General features: G+C 50.2%; 1 protein-coding gene and 1 long non-coding RNA gene across 2 annotated transcripts in view; one reads left to right on the top strand and one right to left on the bottom strand.

The window, feature by feature from the left end:
- Positions 1 to 4,713, bottom strand: part of TFAP2A (transcription factor AP-2 alpha) — a 28,197-nt gene extending 23,484 nt beyond the window's left edge. The window contains 1 exon segment of the mRNA XM_020797118.3: positions 1,693 to 4,713. Within this exon segment, the coding sequence (XP_020652777.1) occupies positions 1,693 to 1,743 (51 nt within the window). The 5' untranslated portion in view covers positions 1,744 to 4,713.
- Positions 1 to 17,053, top strand: part of LOC144589216 (uncharacterized) — a 641,777-nt gene that overhangs the window by 485,626 nt on the left and 139,098 nt on the right. The window lies entirely within an intron of this gene.

Below are 17,053 nucleotides of genomic sequence, written 5' to 3' on the forward strand. Positions count from 1 at the left end.
AAGTTCTCAATCGCCTGACCTCTGCAACTAGCGATGTCACGGAAAGGGGATCTTCTGTTACAGAAAATGAAGACCAAAATATAAAATCTCCCCCCCCCCGCCTCAAACACCACCCTAGCCGGCTTTGGAAAGTTCACCACTAGATATACTATTTGTTTATCATCTGAATGTGAAGCCGCAAGAGCCAAAAAAGAAAAAGAAGGGGGGAAAAAACAAGCAACAAAAGACGTCTACACACAAAATCCACAGCTGCACTCTGGAGAAACGAACGATTTTCACCCTAAAACGATTATTGAGGGGGTGGCGGGGGGGGGGGGAGAAAGAGGTTTACGACACATCTTTTTCGGCTCCTTGGATTGCCTGAAAAGAAGGTGCGTTCTGCAAGCCATCTTAACTCTGTGTTCCTGACATTTGCAGAAAGACTTGCCCCTCCAGAGGAGTCATAAATCTCAACGCCAACCCGCGTTTGTTTTCTTAATTAATCTTCCGGAGTGGCAGTTGCCGGTTTCCATCGCGTTCGCGGCTTTAACGGAGGAAATGTGCGTGCGTGCGTGCGTGTGGTACACACCAAGAGAATCGACTGGAGCAGGAAACAAAGACCAGCAAAACTGAGTTCTGGGGAAGCAGATCCAGCTTAAAATAACATCATTTTTGCAAACTATGCGGGGGGGGGGGAAGAGAGAGTATTTTAAAAAAGGTTTTATAGGATCGCCCGCTATGCAAAGACACAATACTGGGACATCCGTTTGCTTCTTAAGCTTGTTCTTTCTCATGTTAGCAGCCCCGTCCATCCATCTAGTTCTCCATCAAATCTTTTTTTCTATCTATCCACCTATCTTTCTCTTTTGACAAACCTTTAAAATTGTGTGCTTTGTCCTCTAGGATGCCTCTAATATCATACCATGCTGAACAGAAGAGAACTGACGAGTAAATATGATCCTTGGCATCGATACAGCAGACCTCATATTCTCTCTCTCTCTCCCCTCCACACCAGCCGAGTTCCGGAGCATCGCCCAATAGCAACGCCTTCGAGGCGGCTTTTGAGTTTGGAAGGCGTGCTCAAAGCCATGCTGCTATCATCAAACCCTCATCAACTCATTGAGAAGAACCAGGAGGAGAACACAACCACCACCAGGAAAGCTTGGCGCTGAAATGACGCTCGCCCAAACCAGAGAGACCAAACCTCACTCGGGACCAAAAACATCCGATTAACCGACAGTCCGGGCAGGGCACCGTACGAGGGCTTGACGATCCTTCTTGCAGACTCAAAACTGTTTCCTTTTTCTCCAGCTTCTTCATCCCACCCGCTCACCCACCCGTCCCCGAGTTCATTCACTCATGCTGCTCATTCATTCCATATCTGCCCCAGTTTCTTGCTTCCTGGTTCCTCCGCCCCCTTTCCCGTCCTTCCCTTTTCGCTGTTCGCTCCCCTTCTGATCTATTGGGGCCCAGGTTCATTTTGCTCCGCGCGCACCCAGCTGGGCAGCTTCCTCCTCACCCCCTGCGAGACCCCCCTCGCTCGACGTCTGCAGCCAGAAGGCTGGTCACGGAGGAAGTTTGCCTTCCAGACCAGTCCCGACGAACGACTGCAAGGTGCTTCCCAGCTGCAGCTGGATTTGGGAGAGCGGAGAGGAGAAACGGGTGGGTCCCGATCTTGCCTGAAGTGCGCCCCAGCCACGGGAAAACGCTTACCTCACATTCCTCATACTTGATATTATCCGTCAGTTTCCAAAGCATTTTCATGGATTGGCGTGGAGAGAGACGAGAGAGGGAGAGAGAAGAAGGAGGAGAAGGAGGAGAAGAAAGAGAGGGAGGGAGAGGGAAACAGAGAGAGGAGGCTGAATTGCCCTGCCTGCCTGCCTGCCTGCCTGGCTCTCTCCTCTGGCATGCAGAGCGCGCCCGCTGGTGTGCTTGAGCAGGAAGACGGGGGGGGGGGGGGGAGGAGGAGGAGGAGGAGGAAGAGGAGGCGGCGATCTCCCTTGCCCGCTCGGAGATCTCCCTCTAATGGTCGAAACTTTTCCTTATTTCCAAGCTAGTCTTTCACCAACCCGCCTAATCGCCTCATTAGCATAGCAACAACAGGCCAATTGCTCAGGCGCGCAACAACAACCTGCACGCCCAGGGACACAGGTAGCCCAAGAGGACTCGCGCTGCCTTCTTTTAACACACACACACACACACACACACACACACACACACACATACACACAAACACACAGAGGGGGGGTGTCTTCCTTTTAGATCGTAGGACCGTTTGGATAAATAGGACAAGAGAAGGAGAGAGGAGAAGAGCTCTGGGGTTTGAACTTACTTTCTTTCTTTCTTTCTTTCTTTCTTTCTTTCTTTCTTTCTTTCTTTCTTTCTTTCTTTCTTTCTTTCTTTCTTTCTTTCTTTCTTTCTTTCTTTTCCCCGTTTTTTAAAGTCATAATATATGCGAGCTACCCTATGGATTCCAATTACTTTCGCTTCCACCACCTCTTAGCAGCTCTACCTGTTCTTCTCAACTACTCACTCCATTCCCCACTCCCTTATCTTACATATTTCCCTGGGGAGTGGGGGGGGGGAAGAGGACACAGGCATTGAAATCCAGGTCATTTCCACGTAGATGCAATATTGCTCCTTTGGCACTCCATGGGCTCCCCGCCTCGTGTTACGGACTGCAACCTGCACCCCAATCCTAAGTGTGTCTACTCGGAAGTCAGCAGGGATTTATTGGTGCGGCGATAAGATTTTATCCGTCTGCTCTTCTCTTGTGCATCTAGTGAAAAGAAAGCCCCTCTGAATTAAATGAAACATATTGAGGAGCAAATTTGCAATACTAGATGCTCGTTCTCCTAGGATGTTGCTATGTTGGGAACATCCAAGATAAGCTTTCCTCTCCTTCTTCCTGAATTTTGTTAGTTTGTTTTGTTTTGTTTTGGGATCACCGGGGCCGATTCTCCCCCTAGATCGTGAGTCCTAGCTTTGAAACGCCGATTCCTGTTTAGAGAAGAAAAACACAACAAAATCAAGCCCCGCTCTTCTGGGGTCCTTCTCACTGTAATGCATCTCACCGCACTGGAGACAACCGGAAGCTTGCCGTTTGTTGCAGTTGGTTTCATGCTTTACTGTTTAGGATCCAGAACCGTGCGACATTGTGGTTGGGGCTACTCTTGTGTAGAATTCGGTCTTTTCCAGAGTTATTGGAAGAGGCGGGTGCGAAGCACAGTTTCTTCGAAACAATGTCCTGAGACAGCAAGCATAGCCAGGCAAACGTCGAGAACGGGTCTGTCCCTGGAAAGTGTTTTAGGTGTAGATATCCGGCTCAGAGGGCTCTCCAAACTGTAGGGGTGAGACACTTCCGACACCGCTTGTACCACGGGGCACTTTTCTCACGGGCTCTGTGGGCTATTTTTGTATCAGGCCTCTCTTTCACTAGGGGTGGTGGGAATGGGGAGAAATCTGGACTATAGGAAGGAATGATGGAAGAGGAAGATGTCATATGAGCATACTCAGAGTGTTTAAGCCCGCGTGTGTGTGTGTGTGTGTGTGTGTGTGTGTGTGTGTGTGTGTGTGTGTGTAAGCAATGTAAAGGACTGACAGAGAGAGCATGGTGAGATATCTGTTTAAAACATATTTCTAGGTAAATTTCGTGAAGATAAACCTTTTTCTCTGTGGAGAGGACTATGACCTTTTCTCTCCACGTCTCCATGAGAGGAACTGCATTCCCTTATTGAGTTAGGCTTCGTACCTGATGCACAGGATGTCGACCACGCAAAACAGCTCGCATATCGCCAGTTTTGCGGTTCGGATCCTTAAGCCCCTAAGGACGAGCTAGGGCTGTTGTATTGCCCAAGAATCGCGGCCTTTTGCTGGTCCTGAAATGGGAGCGCACACTTTCTATACGGTCTGTGCGTCTGAATTAAGTGAGGACCTCCAACTTCAGCCCGGCAAAGGAACCTAATGTTGAATCACTGCGAGCTCTATAAGTCCAAGACGGCAGAGAAGCGTGCATTGCTTAGAAATACTGTACTAGCTTGACCGACCCGAAAGGTCGTTAACCTTGCTCGCATCAATGCGGAGGAAAACCGGGAACAAGCCAATTAAACCGAATGAAACTGGACTAAGACCCACTTGGGACAGAGTTCCTTTGCTTCGATTTAAGGGGAGTGTGGACTTAACCGGTGGACATAGAAAGAAAGAGTCAGAATGTCAATCCACGCCGGAAGTTTATGGACACCCTCAAAGGAGTCCCTTCCGCGATTCATGAGGGTCGCCCTTCTTACTCAGTCCCTCCCGCCGCGGGCCCCGGAGAGAACAAGCCACCCCCCAAAGCCTCCCGTCACTGTTCTCTTTTTCTCTTTTGAAACTCCGGAGGTATGAACAGTCGGGGTGGATGCCCGTTGTAATTCAAAGGTAGCTGCTGTGAGGATCTTGGAAGAACGAGGATTTCGGAAAAGGAGACATTCCCTCATACACAAGCCTATCTAATGCTCATCACGTCCCCAACTCATGGCAGGAGAGTCAACGGCAAGGCGGGAAGAAACTGGGGGTGGGTGGGTGGGTGGCGGAATCCAAGAGCCCCCTGTGCCTTCCTGCATCGATCGCGCCAGCCGCCTCCCAGGCTTGTACTGAAGGAGCGGGAAATTTGCCCCGCAAGGCTCGGTCCAGTAACGGTACGGGTAGAGGAAAGAGGAGGGAGGAGGGCTGGTTTCTCCCTTGCCCGGCGCACGCACGCGCGCGCGCGCACACACACTGAGAGAGAGAGAGAGAGAGAGAGAGAGACAGACAGACAGACAGACAGACAGACAGACAGACAGACAGACAGACAGACACACACACACACACACACACACACACACACACACACACACAAGTGAGGGCGAGGAACGGGCCAAAGCGGCCTACCTGCAGGCAGAACGACCGACCTGCACAGGAACTTCGAACAACTTTGTCTGGACCTCGCATCCTCCTTCAGGATTGCGAAAGCTGCCTAAGAACTTGTGGGAGGGGAGTCGCTCTAATGTGCGGACAGTCTGGTAAGATTCCCCCCCCCCTTCCTCAGTGCTTTCCTGGACTGGGTCTGAAGCAGGCATGGTCCTACACAACTAGTTTAGAAAGATCACCACAGAACACAAAGAGAGAAAAAGAGAAGATTCAGACAGCTCCTCCAGACTGCGAGGCTTTGGGTAAACTGCACAATCCCAAAACGGTCCCAGAAGAAAGGAGTGGTAAATCAGCTGAGTGTTCCCTACCTGGAAACCCCTGAAAAGGGTTGCCACAAGTCAGCATTGACTTGACCACATAGTCATCATCATCTATGCATACGCGCATCCTTACAGACGTGCACATATAAAAACATGTGCGCATGTACACATATGCTTCTACCAGCGGAATTGGGTTTTTCCTCTCCGTCCCTTCCGCTCTTCTTTAATGGTACCATAGGACTCAGAGGATCTTACGTCTAGTCCTGGAGATGATCTTACGCCTAGTCCTGGCTTCAGTGCAATTACCACGGAGTAAGTGGGATGAAGGAGCCAGCCGGGCCCTCAGGGAACATGCTGATCCTGAACAACCCACAGGGCAGCACAAGGCTTCCCAAGGCGACAGAGCTCGAATTACGCGGCGATGCGCGGGTGGTTTGTGCGTGTGGAGGCGGCGGAACAACCTGCTTACTGCTCGTGGTGATCAGTGGCTGATGCGATTAAAATGGGGGCGAGTCATCTGGGGTAGCTGTGCATTTTATTCACGTCCCTCACGACTTGTGCCCTTCATAGCACCCTCCCCAAAAGTTTCCGCGCAGCGCGCTGTGCATAATTGCGACCTCTTCAACCCTTCAGTACCTGCACCTAAGCCGGCGCCACCCATTCCAAGAGGCACAAACACGCAGAAACAAAAGAAAACCATGTTGTTCTAACCTGACAGTGACACGTACTTAGTCTCCTGTGCAATGCAAATGTATGCGTGTCTACTCGGAAGCAAGCCCTACCACGTTCTCTGGGTGTGTTTGAGACTGTTGCTTTTCACCGCGAAGTTTACTATAAGTGACTGTGAACTGCACTTGCGATGTTTCCTTTACATTACACTGGATTAAAATCCACTTTAATCTCCCGGGATGGCGACGGTGGCTGTGCTTTTAGTCTGCTGCAAAAAAAAACACGGCAGTCTTCTGGCACCCGAATGAGGAACACGTTTTGTCCAGCACAAGCTTTCCTGGACTTCAGCATCTATTGAAGGGAGCTGCAGTTCACGAACTCTTGTAACAAACAAAACTTATTCCTTTTTCAGGAGCCACAAAAAGCTGTTCCTGAAACCAGTGGTAGATAGTCGTTGAGGACTGCGCCCAAAGGTCTCGTTTTCAGCCCCATGAAGATTTTGAAGCCTGTGGTAAACTCTCTCACTGAAAATAATGGCTGCCATCCCTCCTGTTTTTTTTAAAGGTCTTATCCGGTCCTATTGAGAATTAGAGGCGACCCAAAACTCCTCAAAAACGAAACACATGTGAGTGTGGAAAGGATCAATTGGCAACCAAAGGACTTTCAGCCATTAACAAAGTTGACCTCCAACGCCTCCCCCCCCCCCGCCTCTTGTTTTGGAGCAAAGTTATGTCTAAAATCCGAAAACAAAAAGTAACTACTTCAGATAGGAAGGGGGGGGGGCTTGAGGACCACTGGTTGACTGTGGAGCTCTGAACGAAGGCTGAGCTGTCGGGCAGAGAAGAGTCCGCCTGGGGGCTAAAGTCCAGGGCCCCAGAGAGCCTGCAGGTCCAATCAAACGAACCCCCCCCTCCCGAAGCGCTGCTGCTGGGGAGGCAAAATTAGGCCCAGCGTCAGGGCCCTCCCGAGGTGTTGAGAGCTCTTTCTTTCTTTCTTTCTTTCTTTCTTTCTTTCTTTCTTTCTTTCTTTCTTTCTTTCTTTCTTTCTTTCTTTCTTTCTTTCTTTCTTTCTTTCTTTCTTTCTTTCTTTCTTTCAACCGAAGCAAGCCCTGCAGGTTCACGGCCTTGCTTTTCACATGACATGTTCCTTTTTTAAAGGGGAACATGGAGCAATGTAAGTCCCAGTCTGCTTGTCAGGGGAAGGCCTTTCCACAACTGGCAGCCTGAAAGCCTTCCCTCCTCCAGCTCCCCAAGGCTAAACCGAAACCATGCTCGCCTGCGGGGCTGAACAGACCCGACCTCTGCTGGCCTCTCCAGGGACGACTTCCACCGGGCGGAGGCGGGGGCGCTGGGCACGGTCTCTCTCTCTCTCCCCACGCCAGATCTAGGGCTTCGCATTGAAGCTTCTATCATCACAATTTTCCCGAAGACATCCCACCGTGCTCCCCCCACCACACACACACACGCACACGCACACACACACACACACACGTCCATGCAAAGAGAGTTTGCCAAAAAGTTAGATTTTGGCTCAGCTCTTTAAAAACATTTCCCCCCCCTGGAAGCCACCGTGATCTCCCTCATGAGAAATAACCTACAGGACCCACGCAGCTTCCATCCGCCAAATCGCTGATGTAAAATAAAAATGAAAGAAAAGAGATCTGACAGCAGTATACAGAGAGAGCGCTGGTTTCGTAATAACCCGAAGGTGAAGTTGTGGACTTTTCTGCGCGCGCTCTTGCGGCCCTCTCACAACAAAAAGTCTTCCTGGCTCTCCCCACACCTGTTGAACAGTCATCAAAGATCTCCTACCAACACTTCAACCCGCTCGGGTCTGTTGCTGTCTGGTCACCTTTTTGTCTCTTCGGGCAATGCCCGGAGAAAGGCCAATGTGTAGCTGCACACCTCCAAAGGTAAACGAGAGCGAAGAAGAGAGGGGGTGGGAGAGAGAGAGAGAGAAAGGAAATCATATTACCTGCCAGTCCCCCATTTTTGCAAGGAGTGACATTGTGGCTCCGGGCTGCCTATCACAAGGTCCCTGCCGGTCATGGAATGAGTGATCCGCCTGCTCGTCTCGCCTGCTGATCTCTTTAGGCAAATCCTTCTTTTTTTACCTGCCGGGGGAACGGCTCACCTGATCATAAAGAGCAGGGTGCTACCTGCCCGCGCCTGCGCACTGGCGCAGGAATGCATTCGGCCAGCTCCCTTCCAGAGCTTGCAACCTGTCTCTCGGTGGATGATATATTTACAGCGAAGAGTGGCTCTGGAGCTGTGTTTCTTTCCTCCCTCTCCGCCCCTTCCGCGGTTCTCTGGGGAGCCAGTCCTGATCGGCTGGAGGGGTCAAACAGCCCTGAGCTGGAGGAGCTACTGGGAGTCTCCTTCTCTTCCTCCTTCTTTTTCTATTGTTTGGCTTTGTTGCAATATAGAGAAATCGGAATGTGTGTATGAGAGTGTGTATGTGAGTGTGTGTGAGTGAGAGAGCGAGAGAGAGAGAGCGTTTACGAAAGAAATGGAGACGGATAATTAATTCCTGCTTGCCAGACCCGCAGCTCGGAGCAGGGCCGACTACGCAACGTGTGTATGGGCCACTTGGACGCCGGCGATCGAGGAGGGGGATCGGAGCGGAAGGGTGTGCGGAGGGGCCAAGCAGACAGCTATGTGACGGGTAGCAGATCCTGCGAAATTCTGGGGCGGGGAGGGATGCCTGCCGGAGACGAGGGTCTGTCTTCTGTCTTGAGCGGTGCGGTGGGTGTCTGCCCCAGGCGATCTCCTGGCAGGCGATGGCTCTGCGATCCCGTGGGTTTCAGTGGAGAGCGATCGCTTCTCCGGGTGGCGGGCCTTCTCTCGTCTTACAGGAATAATGGCCTAGAACGGACAAGGCGTTTCAGCGGAAGACAACCGCCGCTCTCCCCACCCCCACCCCCACCCCGCGGGAAGGAGATGTGGCAGCAGGACTCCGTCCGCTTGGCGTCCCTCACAGGTTCTTTGCCAAGCCGAACTAGCTCAACCCCACGGTTGGCTTTCCAGCCCTTCAGGTCCCAGCAGGGAACTCGATCGGCTCCCTTCTACAGGTTGAAGGTTTGCCTACATTAAGAGCTGATTGACACGGAGCAGGTGGGTGCGTTAAGCTGAGCGGAGAGGTCAGGAAATGCGTGAATGCCACTAACGGGGCGTTAAGTTGATCGCAGACCCAATCGGGGCTTATTCGGTTGGGGAAAGGGGGAAGAAGCGGCAGAAGAGAGCGCCTTGAGTCACTGCGGGATCCCAGTGCTAGCGCTTATTATATCTTTCGGTCTGAGAGAGGTTCCCGCCCTTTGGCTTGAATGGAATACGGCTGGAATTCAAGCACTTCCATCTAACTGGGTTGGGGATGGTCTTCTCGAGTGCGCTTATTGATCAAGCTCGGGACGAGGGCCGGAGAGTTGCCAGCGTCTTTTATTTTAAAAGTGTGCAATCCCTTCCTCGGCGCCCAGCTAGATCCTCGCCTGTCGTCCCAAAGGGGGCGGCGGGGGGGGCGGCGGCGGGAAAGGCCAGTGTCTTCCTCGCAACAGTTTCTCCGTCTCGTCAATTCCCAGTGACTTTTTTTTACCAGGTCGTAATTTTTCTCCCTTACAATTCATATTACAAGCTGGGCTCGGGAGGTTCCTGGGAATTTTGGGAAGTCTTGGTTTCCAGATATTTCCCCATCTGGTTATTAGATAAGACTTTGCTTCCGACGATTTCAATGCCACGCGGGAGACCCATCTACGCTTGTTGAGATATGGTCTGAGGCAGCTGAGGGAGAGAGTTCAGAGCAAAGAGATGGTGACTGGGGAAAAAGAGAGATGCTTTAAAACGTCACCCACTCCTTCTTTTCCCCACCCCCACCCCCATCATCCTGGCTGCTGGGGTTACATTCCTAGTGGAGTAGCTGTGTTAGGCTGCTGCATCAGAAACACCGAGGAATCTTGTGGCACCACAACGACTACCGAGTTTGGTTTGGCAGACATTTTTATAGACTGAAGAAATGGGCTACAGGGCACCCAAACCGATGCCAGCTAAAACCTGTTAGTCTTTAAGGTGCCTCAAGCACTCCATGTTAGTTTCTGGTTGCTTTGGCTAGTTTTCCAGGGATGCCATGTAAGGCCAAGTCAGTCTGCTGGGCGCATACACCCTCCCCCCCAAAAAATCTTACTCCAGAGAAGTCCCGTTATATTCCCTCCTCCCCCCACCAAAAGACTTCATTGAAGTCTCAAAGTCGGTGCTTCTCCGAAATACTTCTAACTGCACCGCCACAGGAGAGGGTAAAGGTGATTTTGTTCAATTTGGAGAACGACGGGAAATGGTTAAATAATCCGTATTTTTTTGGGGGGGGGGAGTTTGGGAACAAGCCAGTCAGAGAAAAGAGGCCCGGGACAGAAAAGAGAAAGACGGAAAGATCAGAATTCAGGTTGGAGACACAGACCCACCCACACCCACCCTCTTTCTTGGTAAGCGAGTCTCTTGACGCCCGCAAGCTGTTTGCGCCTGCGTTTGTTCTTCCTTTGGCAGCGGGACCCTCAACAAATCGGGCCCCGCTGCCAAAGGGGCAGGATTTGGGCCGATCTCCTCTCTGAGTCCAAACCCCCATTCTTGGAGGTAGGCCTCTCCCGAAGGAACGCAGCTCCCTCGGAGGCCGTCGATCCTTTGCGTCTCAGCCGAGTCACTGGGAGTGCGTTGCGGACGCCCCTGAAATACAGAACACACCAGTGAGGATCGGCTCCTCTCCTGCGGAATCACCGGGCCCGCATCGGGCTCGCGGCTGGGTTAGGGGTTGGAGCAAAAGTTTGGCTCTTGCTCTCCCCAAGGGGAATGCCCTCCAGGATTTCCAGGAGTCGAAGGAGAAAAAAGCGGCAAGGGCGCGTCCTTTTCCCTGCAGGGCAGGGAGTTCGTCCTGTTCGCGATTGCAGGATCCCTATCCCTGGAGAAGGCGGCGAACGAATGGTGGCGGCCAGGTGGGGGACGAGTATTTGCGAAGAGACAGCCCTTATTATTATCAGGACGATGGGGGGGGCGAGGGGCTGCAGGAGGGCCAAACCGCTCCGGATCAAGTTGCCAGTTGTAAAAAAACAGGCTGTGGACGGACGCTCAGGAAAACCCCAAGCTTCACTGGACTAGCCTACGAGCAGAGTTTACAAAAAATTACTTTCTCTGGACATCAGCTCCCACACTCTTCCAGTTAGCAGGCCGGTTTGGCAAAACAACTCGGCAAAACAACTTTTCCAGACGGTACCTACGAGGACACCTACTGATTCAGACCTTCCTAATGAAGAAGAACTCCAATAAGTTCAACAGGGCTTACTCCAAAGGAAATGTGAGTGGGTAGGGTTGCACCCCAGGCTCTAGGGAGTCGAGCCCCACCGCGATCAGTTCCCCCTACTTCCCCAAACAAACGACACCTGACCCTCTTCACGTTCCAGCTTCAGTAATTTCTTCCCTTGCGATGTTTATTCAGAATTCTGTCAGTCTATCGTAATGTCGAGTCGCAGCCCACTTGACTCGATCGGAAAGTTCTCCCACCGAAATGGCTAGTGAATCGCAACATCAGTGCTTTTCCATCCTGCCTGAAGTCAACCAGCAATAAAGAAAACGAAACTACCTGCTGGATTCCTGGGACATTTTGGCTTGACCGAGTACTTCCTACCCTCTATTAACGTTCATCCCTGTTTAGAGATGGAGTCAGTCAAAAGGGGAAGTGATGTTTTTATTTATTATTATTAATATGGTCCCTTTGATTGAAAAGCACAAACTTCGCAACTCAGTTAAAGTCAAACTCGTTCAGCCCTACAGAGGGCACTGCGCGGTATTATCGAAAAATACTGCCTGGAAGTGGTCGCGACTCCCGACTCAAAACTGAGAATACCAAATCCTAAGCATGGCATACGCGAGAGTATATCCAAAAGTCTGTATTTAGGATCGGCGCGCCAGCCGTTTTAGACCCACCACCACCACCACCCTCTGCTACTATTTTGGGTGACAATTAAATGAAGGGATGTTCCTGAAGCTGCTCCTGGGGGAACATTGCAGTTGATGGGATGCGCGACAGATTAAATGCAAATCCCTGTGTACCAAAATATTTATTAAGAGGTCCATGACAACAATTGCAGTGCAACCAATGTCGAAGTGAACTCAATCCGTGGTTTCTGAGTTTCTCTCAGTTTGAGTCCCCCCTCCTCCCCCCAAAAAAGAGATATTTTTAAAGTTTTGCCTGTGACTATGTCTACTTAACCTGAACCGGGGCAAGCTCTGCTGAGTTCAATGGCACTTGTTCTCAAGTAATGGTGCGCATGTTTTCATCACAAGACCACTAGCTGCTAATTTACACTGTCTTTTCATTCCCCCACTGGATCTAGGATCGGACTATTACTCCTCATCAGGTTTAACTGGATCCTAACAATGTTATGAGGGAAGTTTTATTCTCAACTCACTCAATACATAATTTCTAAAGTAATGATAGAATCTGGGCCACAGGTTAGCTCTAGAATACTCTGATTCTCGAATTGGAAGGGAATCAAGAGAGAGGGCGACCAGAAGTAATTTCTAAGTCTAGATGCGAAGTCTAGATGCCTTCAGAAACAACCCTGCAGTTGTAGAGATACAATAGTATTTGCACTACTGTTGCAGAGGTTTGATAGCGTTTCAACAGTTTTGGCTACACTCTATGGAATTCTAGGATTAGTAGTTTGGTGCAGTGTTTAAACATTCTCTTTCCCAGAGCTCCACTTGGCTGGATAACTCAGTAGTTTAGCCAGAGGTTGGGAGTTCAATTCCCCATTGTGCCTCCTGCAGCGCCAGGGTGCCCTCAGAAAAAAAAGGAATGGTAAACCTGTTCTGAGTATTATTTATCTGGAAAACCTTCAAAAGGTCCACCATAACTCAGAACTGACTTGACAGCACATTATTATTTTTTTATTATTAGTGTACATCCTTATGCCACGCAGGGAATTCCAAGTAAATTACTGAACTACAAATCCTGGATTCCTGAAGAATGGAGCCTTACCAGCCTAAAAGTAACTCTAACTGTGTAAACGGAGGTACAATTCAGACGCCATGCCGTCATGGGATTGGCACGTCCCTTCCTTCCCCGACCCTTTCCTTGAGATCTGTTCTGCCATCTCGGAGGAGCTCACTTTTTCTTCGGAACCGAGAAAAAAATGCGATTCGCGCAGTGCTAAGCCTGCATGGGGTCGTCAGATCACAGCAAGTTGGCAAAGCAGGAGTAATGGATTAATTTCGCTCTTCCTCTGAATGATTCTGTCTCGGGCCACCAAAAGGAAGGGTGGATGTTAAAGGAAGGCTCTAGGAAATGCGCAGACGCGCCTCTCTAGGAATAGATGGATGGATGGATGGATGGATGGATGGATGGATGGATGGATGGATGGATGGATGGATGGATGGATGGATGGAAGGAAGGAAGGAAGGAAGGAAGGAAGGAAGGAAGGAAGGAAGGAAGGAAGGAAGGAAGGAAGGAAGGAAGGAAGGAAGGAAGGAAGTCCGACCTGAATCTTTAGCAAACGCACACTTTAACACAACTGAGATTGCGGGGAGGGGGAAGGAGAGGGGAAGCGTTAAAGCAAAATCAAGAGAAGGAATTAAGGAGTTAAGGAGTACAAAGTTCCTCCAAAGTTTTCATTAAACCGTAGGCAAAACCGATTCTCTTAGACGTGTACATTCACTATGCAGATACATATATATAGATGTGACTGAAATGAGAAAAAGCACAGGCTAGCAGAAATATCCCCAAATACATATTATTTTAATACTTTTACAGGGCGAATCAAGTGTGCACTCATGGAAGCACACAAGCACAGAAGATGTCTGAAACTTCTGGAGAGCCCCAGTTATTTCCATCAAGCAAACTGTTAAATAAAGGGGAAACCGAGGAAGAAAAAAAATAAGTTGGCGTTGTAATGTCCTTGGGATGTCCTGGGACAGAATGAGGAGGAAGAAACGGGAGCATCTGGTCAAAGCTAAAGCTTCTTAGCCCCCATTAATTTCACCCTTCAATCAATTGGAATCAAAGGACGGGATCCGGACATACTCAGGACGGACGCACTGGAATCAATGGACTTATGTCCCAATTTTGCAGTTGGTCTGGTCTGAGTATGAGAAAGGCTGGATCCAGCTAAGGCGCAGCTCAGAGCATTCTATGCATTTGATCTCGGAAGTAAGTTGAAGTAAACTCATTGACACCATTGAGTTTTATGGAACTTGGGTCTGAGAAGATATATATAGAAACTCGTGGCCCAACGCAGTTAACTTTGGCTGGGTCGTGTGTGAATCTCAGACGGGTTCCAATTATACTTTTTCATTCAGTATCCCTTTCTGGACCCAGTGCTTCCAGTCCAAGACCCTTCCGCCCACACGCGGTCCCCACCTAATTCTCCATCGGCTTATTTTGGGAAGGAAGTTCCACCGAACTTACTGGGACATGCAATTAATTATCTAGTAAATATGTAAAATCTCTATAACATTGCAGAATTGTGCGTGTGCTTTTCTTGCTTGCTTGCTTGCTTCCTCATTTACTTGCTTCTGCATGTAGGAGACTTCTGCAAAATCTTACACCGGAGTAATTGTCTTAGTGGGTGGCCCGTTCCGGTGCAAGCGTTGGAAGACTGCCATGGCGACTCTGCCAGCCTTCGGCCATGAGATCTGTACTCGGTCTAATCCGGACAACGGTGGTGGCCCTTCAGAGGTTTTTTGAACGGTGACTCTCCTCCATTGTCTGGCTGCGGCTGATGGGAGTTTTCGACCAGAAACGTCTAGATAGAAGGCCACCGTTTCCCCTCTGTCCTGTCCACTCACATTCCAGAATGGCACATCGGAACCGTCCCCCCCCCCCAAGCCGGCAAGAAGACTCCCAAGAGTTCAGCGTCCAAATTAGTTTTAGAACCCGAGGGGGCTTCCTATGTGCCCCTCCCAAGGCACTCCCCAGAGAGGAGAACCTGTTTCCGACAGAACCATTTGGGTTTAGAGATTGCCTCCAACCTACCAACGTAATAACGGGAGTGGGGGACGGTGGCGGCATCGTTTGACTTCGTTTTGCCGACGGTGACATTTGGAAGTTATTTTTAACGTGCAGTCTGGTACGATTTTTTTTTTTTTTTTTTTTTTTTGAGATTCCTGTGTATTCATTCCGGCCCAGTGGGGAAATAGTGAGCACTTAAAGCGGTCGGGATACAGTCTCTCTCTGGTCCATACATCAGTACAGTACTTTAGATTCTTTCTGGGGGGACAGTCTCGTTGCAATGAAGAAAAGTAGACGTTTCGCTCGGATTCGGAGCTTGGAAACGTTAATTTGAGACCCGAGATCCCCCAAATTCCGCAGCAGCCGTGTTGTGCGACGTTATTTGAGAGTACTACGCTCAGAAAGTAACTTCTTGCAAGATCCGCTCTGGGCCTGAGTCCTGCAGAGGTTGCTTGGGCTTCCTTCCACCCATTGAGCTAAGCGCGCGGGATCCAGAGTTTATCGCAAACGTGCTAAAACCACGTGGTTCAGTTAAACTCAAACCCGGAGGCCAGTGTCTGTGTGTGGAGCTAAACTGTTTTGGAGCTAAATACTTCGGATTAACTAACCTGTGAGTTCAGGGACGTCGGAAAGCATCCGGTCTCAAATACCGAGGCCCCGGCTTTTGCCGTTAGATTTCCTGCTATTCTTTCGACTCTTGTCTTTCCTGGCACCTTCCACAAATCATAAAAGCAGGATGATTCTTCAGTTACAGATCGCGCGTTGCTGCTGATGCATGACCACTATCGGTCTGGGATTTTCCTTGTGTTTACACAGCAATTTCGCCATCAAAGGAGACACCATCACCACATATCAGCCCTGTCAAAGTTTAATCTGCCCTGGAGGGAAACAGTATAAATACCTGTGGCCTTGGAGCGCTGGGAGGGGACGGCGAGGGGGCGGAGGAGGAGGAGGAGGCGAGGAAGGCACACGAGGGAACGCTCCAAACATAGTTCCTTTGTTACTCGAACGCGTTTCCCTTCGCCTCACCAGGTGCCTGCTCTGCACACGCGTCGGGTGCCGGATCTCTCTCCCTCTCGCCTCCCAACAGAAAAAGCCATTGTTGGTTTTAGCACGAAAGACGTTGGGAAGTTGGTGAGGAAGCGTTGAGCTCTGCCAGGGCCTCCTCCTCCTCCCCCTTCTCCCGGCGAACCTAAACATCCGAGGGACGGAAAGGAATAATCTTGGCCACATAGGCCCCTTCTGTTCCACCGGCATCGTCACCAACGGGCAGGATCCAGCTACAGCGAAGCTGGGAATCCCCGCGGCTGCTCCAGAGCGACTTTTCTACTCCTTTCAAGAGTCACACGCCAGTTCTCCCGCGGCAGCCGGCGCCAGTTACGTCTGCGCTCTTCGGGACACTTTCTTTTACGGACTGAACTCGGCGGGGTTTCTAAGTACACACGTGTTAGGTCTGGCCTCTTCTGGGTTGAAGTTGAGCTAAGATCGCGTCCATTAACTTGATCCGGCAATGCGCGCGGCTGGTATGTTTTAAGCGGATTTTTTTTAAAAAAAAAACAACCCAAGAAACTCCGAGTGTCAAACCTGGCGACAGATTAGCAGACCGGATCTGAGTCCCTGAAAAGGCGAACCAAATCTCGAAGGAAGGAGGGCGGACGTTTAACTTGGCGGTGGGGGTGGATCGGGGCAAAGGTTTACTGGGTTTTTTTCCCCTTAGGCTGGGGTGGTAAGAGCTGTTTATTCGAGGGCAAATCCCACTTGACCATCACTGGGTGATACCATAGAGCCTAAATATGATTACTCGGAAGTAAGTCCCGCTGAGTTCGTGCGGGGATGTGTGTGCATTCTAATAAGCAAGCACGCTATTTCTTTATAAGTGAGACTGGGATGCCTTAGGGATAAACTGGAGATTGGCAAAGGCATAGACGTGACACGGCCATGGATGGATGGATGGATGGATGGATGGATGGATGGATGGATGGATGGATGGATGGATGGATGGATGGATGGATGGATGGATGGATGGATGGATGGATGGATACACAGACTGGCAGAAGGGCTTATGCGTGAGCAGACTGACACACCTACTAGAGCTCCAGAAAGAGAGAGTATATTCTTGTACATACCTAACTGATCTAGATGTTCTATGCCTCGTCTCCTATCTGGCATTTCATAGCATGCTTATGTTGTAAGATAAAGCTATCCTAAGGATT

The sequence above is a fragment of the Pogona vitticeps genome, chromosome 4 (genome assembly GCF_051106095.1).
Source record: "Pogona vitticeps strain Pit_001003342236 chromosome 4, PviZW2.1, whole genome shotgun sequence".
Classification (NCBI taxonomy): domain Eukaryota; kingdom Metazoa; phylum Chordata; class Lepidosauria; order Squamata; family Agamidae; genus Pogona; species Pogona vitticeps.